Genomic DNA, 6,056 nt, shown 5'->3' with positions numbered 1-6,056 from the left:
CACACACACACACACACACACACTATCTATAGTTTAGTGTTATCACTTGATCCGTATGCAGTCTGAGGAAAATCCACAGGAATAAAACGTTGCTTTGAATAAATTACGGTTTGAACAAACATTTTGGAAATTCCCTTCCCTGAGCAACATGTGGTGTTCGATTCGAACAGCAGATTTGAACCATATTTTCCAAAGTACAACTATGGACTGGTTGTAAAGTTATGTGGGAACTGTACTCTGACAAGTGCTGCATTATCCTCTCAGAGGTTGACGCAGGCAGCACTGATAAGCCTCTGGGAGCCTGAAAAACTGAGCTCAGCTGTGCCACCCAAGAGTCTTAAATCTGTTTAACTTGAGAGGCCCCAGGACTTGAACGACAGGTCAAGTCACTAATGAGATAAAAACACATCTACTTACAACACAATATCAAAGAATATAGCCTTAAACCTAATGCATCATGTATTTTTAATAGTGGTGGGAGAATCCCTCTGCCAACTCTTCCGGGACCATTTAGTCCGCTTTAATCATTAATAGGATCTTCTTAGGCACTTTACATAACGACCAGTATAAAATGATGACAGTAAATTACACAGGCATATTCCCGTGCAACCAAAAGAAAATAAGCAGCAAATATGCCTAAACCAGGGCTAGTGCTGTTTTGTAGAACTGTGGAGTTGCTCTTGCTCCCCGGGAGCCTCATAATCCCCGTCAGCTGCCTGGTAAGAAACAGTGTTCCTCACAGGCTGCATCATGTGAGTGCATGTGAGCGGGGATGAACTCTACCTACAGACCCCAAGGCCGTAAAGACTTGACCCAGCTGCTGCCAGCCAAGCTACCACCCTGCCAGGATGGCCCCAGGCCTGCCCTTTAAATAATATGGCATCCTAAAATCTTACCAAGTCGTTGTTCTGCTTCTGGGGTCCTATCAAACAGTCATTAATTATATCAAATATTGCAAAAATAGGTAGCCAAAGCCCTGGGTTGAAACAAACACACACAGCCCCCTTCAATGGATGGATCACATGGTGGATGGATCTGTTTCCACACAGCAGACCTAAAAGAATTGACCGAATATAACACATGACCTTGTTTCAATCCAATGACTAAAAAGGAAAGTAGAAAAACGAAAATAATGAAAAGAAAGGGGTATTTTTAATTTAATTCTGCTCAAGAATCTTAAATATTAAAAACTGAAAACCACCTGTACAAATGATACTGGTCTCAAACATAAACAGCAGATACACAGAGTAACAGTGTTTGTCTTGTGATAACATTACCTTTTGACCAGGTGTACCAATTGACATTTCTATGTAGTAGCCTCTTCCAGAGTCCCCTTCCAAGTTATGTATCATGTCCAGAAAGTTCACGGTACCAGTCGGGTCAGAGGCCAACGATAGGCCGTTTCCATCAGACGTTAACACGACTCGCTGAGTCAAAACCACATCAGAGGACACATTGTATCTCCCTGTGTATATTTTAAGTGGTATAGCAAAGTAACACTTGGACACGCCGAAGTAAACACTAAAAACAAATGACCAAATCGAAACAGAAGTAGAGTATGCCATGGTGGCGTTGCTGTTAATGGTGATAACAGGGAAAGTTTTGGAAAAGACTCCCAACTCCTTGCTCAAAGTTTTCTCCTTAAGTTTTCAGTTTAGCCATCTTGGAATCGCCTGTGCTGTGGTAACAGCCACCATGGAAACGCGGCCTATCCACCGTCAAAAAGCAGCTAAACGTACAGACATGGTAACAAAATATGACTAAAACTATAACAAATGTTTGACTTCTCCGATACACTCCCCTAGCCAACTGGGTCAAGCTTCACAACGAATTATTACTTCCGGTTATATTAACTTTCAAATTAAATTGAATCCTAACCGTTACCTATTGTTTTTGTAACGCAAAACAAAACAGTCTTTTTTTTACGTAGGCATATAAGCCACATACAGCATTATACAAAGAAAGAAAATCACAAAATGCAGTCACCAATGATACCAAAAAATGCATGAGTATAATTCAATAAAGAAGTCATTCAACTCCTTTAACTCTTGCTGGAATGCTTTCTGGTGCAATTGCTTCATATTTCAGGGTATAGTGTATGTTGCGTGAACATATAGCATTTTATTTTATTAAGTTCAGTTATACGATATATTTTCATTTTAGTGTCATTTTGCGGTTTTTAAATGTGAAGACTTTTATTTTGAAAGAAAAGTGGCCTAACCGTTGGTCTAATTTTTAGAGCCTTGACGTTGCTGTTTGACCACTTCCCGGATGCTGGTGACAGATTAACCAATAACTTCCCACCGTAACTTGTATTGATGTGAACACGCCGGACAGGTAACTAGGGAGTTGGTCTCTTCTTTTAACAACGTTACACAAGTAAGACGGTGTTCCAAAGTTTTTGATATTCTTAATTTACAGTGCAAAGCCAGTTGTCTACCATTTGCCCTTAGCCTTTGGTCGTCTTGGGATAGGCTACTCAGTGTTTTAAATCTGCCCAGTCAAAAAAAAAGAAAGTTCACTTATGCTTCCCCCAAGGACTTAATGTTACAATCAGCATAAGTTGTGAAATAGTCATAATTCAATTGGAAAGTTGTGCTGTGCATATTTAAAACAGGCCTGCATGTGTTCTGATCATCTCTGTATTATGTATATATTGAAACACGTTCTGTTACATTATATTTATAACACACCCAAGTAAGACAACTCCTTTCAAGTCTCAAAATTCTCATAAATTCACATTCTCACATAAGCACAAATGATGCAGAATTGTTTTAAACCCCCCATTTACTCCCATTGCATGTATAACTTTGTCAATACAGGAAGATATGATATAATTTTGATATCAATATGAGTCATCCAAATATGATGCAGATCAGCATCACACAGCAATCAAATGCATTTCTTGCATGCTTCTCTAGTGCATTCTGTACCCAAGCACCAACTGCTGGTCAATAATTGTCCACTACAATATGAGGAATAATACCAGCTCTTGTATAGATTATTCATAGTGAAAAGGCACTGCAATTCATTTTTCAAGTTAGAAACTCTAAAGGTTTTTGTTCTTCGCATGGCTCAGCCAGGACAGTCTCATTTGCTACAGACGGTGCAGAGAAAGAGGAAGAAGATCCCAGTGGTAAGGCGAGATCAATGTCACAGGCCTTCTCCATGCTGCCTGTTTCACACAGAGACAACCACTGTCTCTCTCTGATTCCTCATGAGTCCACAGTTACACTGTCACATGTTCACCCCAGCTCCCTCTCTGTCTCTCTCATTGAAGTTAATCACTATAGTTACAATAACCTGAATAATATGGGGAACGACTGTGACCACGAAAGATCATCTTTCCGGGGTATTGCTTGTCATGCACTTGGTCTTGTGAATGACCCATTTAAGCACAATTTCTATTTTTTCTTCCCTGTGACTTTGAGATACTTCCTTAGCCTGAGAGTATAAAAACAAGGGGAAGCAGGAATGCATTATTTAACTGTCTGTTACTACCCATGAAACAAAGTGAATCCAGTGGTCGATCATGTGTGGGTTTCTTAATTTATTGGCACATGACCTAATTTTTAGGTAACAATAGAATGATTATGAATCCAGCAATTAGAGGCCTGTGAGGTTGAGGCATTTGTTTTTCTGTAGTGCACACAGAGCTCCAAATGTATTATAAATGGTAATAGATAACTATCCTATTTAAGGTTTTTATCAGACAAGCAATAATCAGATAAATTATGAAGACGTTCTTTTTTTGTGAAACAATGGGTTATTGGTGACTGTTATTTGAATAAATGTGGGAAAAAATGTCACACTTGTCTCTGCCCAACTTTCATTTACTCCGTAGATTTTGTTGTTGGTTATATTTCAGTAATGTAATAATGTTTTATCTGTGGATTCAGTATTCAGCTTCCTCCTGCAGTTCCACTGCTGGCCACTACACGGCACTCCACACCATTTTTGTGCCTTTAATCCATCGAGCAACATCGTCTGTGTGTGTGAGCAAATTAGGCAGTTTAGGAGAGCCAGTGGTCCTACATTTGGCAGTGCAAAGCTCCTTTACTGGGACATTGGTACTTAATCCTCACAGCTGTGATCATTACAGCTAATCAGAGAGAATGACAGCACTCTACATTATCTCGCATGCATCTACCTTTGTGAGTTTAATTTTGAAGCTGCTGAGTGAGTTTCTATTACCTGATGCAAGATCTGTTTTTATTTTAATAAGAAATAAAAACAGTATGTCAACTAATTAACACAATATTACAACGTAATATATTTAACTGTAAGAGTTAAACACATGTCTGATATTGTTTTTCCACGAAGACTAGGAATAAGCAGTAATACATAAGTAATTATTTTTGTATAATTCTGTTTACAACTAAGGCTAATGTTAATCAGGAATGCAACTAATTATTTTCATCATAGATTCACCTTTTAGTCAATAAAATTACATAAACTTGTGAAAAAGTTTCCCAGAGCCTAAAGTGACATTTTTAAATTTCTTAGTTTGTCTCATCAACTGTCCCAAACTCAAATATATTAAATATACCATTAAAAGACAGAAAAGCACAGAAAACATTTGAGTAGCTGTTACCAGTGACAGTTTTGTTCTTGATAAAATCCTTACGTGAATATTAGATTATCCAAAGCATGAAGTGAGAGCATCTGTGATTTGTGTTGTAAAGGGCACATCAGGAAATCTACAGTCCACAGAAAGACAATTACCCCTGTACACCTGGAGGAAAAAGACCAAAGATCCCCAACAGCAAAATAAGACAAAAAAACTTAGAATATAAATTGCATTTTGAAAACTTATCATATATATACTGACATATATTAAAAATATATCTGTTTTTCCATCAAAGAAGCACAAAATTAATGTTTCAGAACATAAGCAACTCTACCAATGCAACAAACTCAATAGCTACAATAGCCCTGTGATGTCAGGATGAGATATTAGGGTCACGCTCTGCAGGTAAAAGAATATTTGGAATATTTTACATTTATTTGTTGTACTACTGTACGAGTGCAAGATGAACAAAAAACCCAAAACATTTTCATAGACTAGAAACAGCTAGCATGGCTCAGCTAACCACAATTCACCTATAGCAGCTCATCTAAAGCTCACTAATTAACACAATATATCTTTTTATTTTATTTGTTCAAAAACCGAAGTGTAGATATTACAAGTTGTGTTTTTTTTACATTTTGACAGAGCCAGGTCAGCTGTTGCCACGTTTACAGTCTATATGCAAGACATGAGAGTGGTATCAATCTTCTCATTAAACTCTCAGCAAGAAAGCAAATGAACGTATTTACATATTACATTACAATGTAATACATTACATTTAGGAGTTAGTTTTTCAAGTTTAGTCAAACATTAGAAACAGTGTCTTATGAAGTCTTGAATTTGCCAGATTGCCAGTTCTGTGACCCCCCCTCTTGGCCTACTACAGCGTCACACAGGCCTGTGATAAGCAGCCCCACAGACAGCCCCAATCACTGTAAGTCGATAATACTGATAAGAGATTTGCTGAATCTGTTAGCATTTTCCTGTGATATTGGATGCAGTGTAATTGCAGCACAGGCATGACAGAACTGGATGGGCGGTAAACGGGGATTACTGAGGGCCAGGTCATAATGAGCATGCCGGCCACATGTTTCTCAGGCAAATCTCATTTTGATATCCAGTCTACCATGCTGTTTTATTAGCAGAGTGGCCGGGGTCAATTAGCTTTCAGCTCAGTACATTCAAATATTTAAATTGATATAATGTAGCTTGCTTTATTAATTCCTTTAGACTGAGCTGAAAAGATGATTTTTATCTTTTCGTATTTAAAGGAAGATCATTTGTTTATTCTTTGTCTGCTTGTGTGTTTCCTCTCTCTGCATAACAGGGATTGACATATAGTTAGCCTGTTCTTCATAACAAGCAACTTTCCTGTCTCTCCTTCTGCCAGAGCTGTCAACCTCCTAACAAGGTGTACATATTCACAGCTGCTACTGCAGGTGAGCAGCCCAAATGAGGAGAGCCTGAATAAGATGAGAGGAAAGAG

At 38.2% G+C, this 6,056-nt stretch overlaps 1 protein-coding gene across 1 annotated transcript in view; it reads right to left on the bottom strand.

Annotated features, from left to right (window-relative positions):
* bace2 (beta-secretase 2) overlaps positions 1-1,810 on the bottom strand; it is a 14,190-nt gene extending 12,380 nt beyond the window's left edge. The window contains exon 1 of the mRNA XM_032503569.1: positions 1,278-1,810. Within this exon, the coding sequence (XP_032359460.1) occupies positions 1,278-1,565 (288 nt within the window). The 5' untranslated portion in view covers positions 1,566-1,810. The remainder of the gene's footprint in view (positions 1-1,277) is intronic.
* Between the last annotated feature and the right edge of the window lie 4,246 nt (positions 1,811-6,056).

The sequence above is a fragment of the Etheostoma spectabile genome, chromosome 3, assembly GCF_008692095.1.
Source record: "Etheostoma spectabile isolate EspeVRDwgs_2016 chromosome 3, UIUC_Espe_1.0, whole genome shotgun sequence".
Taxonomy (NCBI): domain Eukaryota; kingdom Metazoa; phylum Chordata; class Actinopteri; order Perciformes; family Percidae; genus Etheostoma; species Etheostoma spectabile.
The sequence above is the reverse complement of the archived record's forward strand: the minus strand, read 5'-3'. Positions and strand labels throughout refer to the sequence as shown.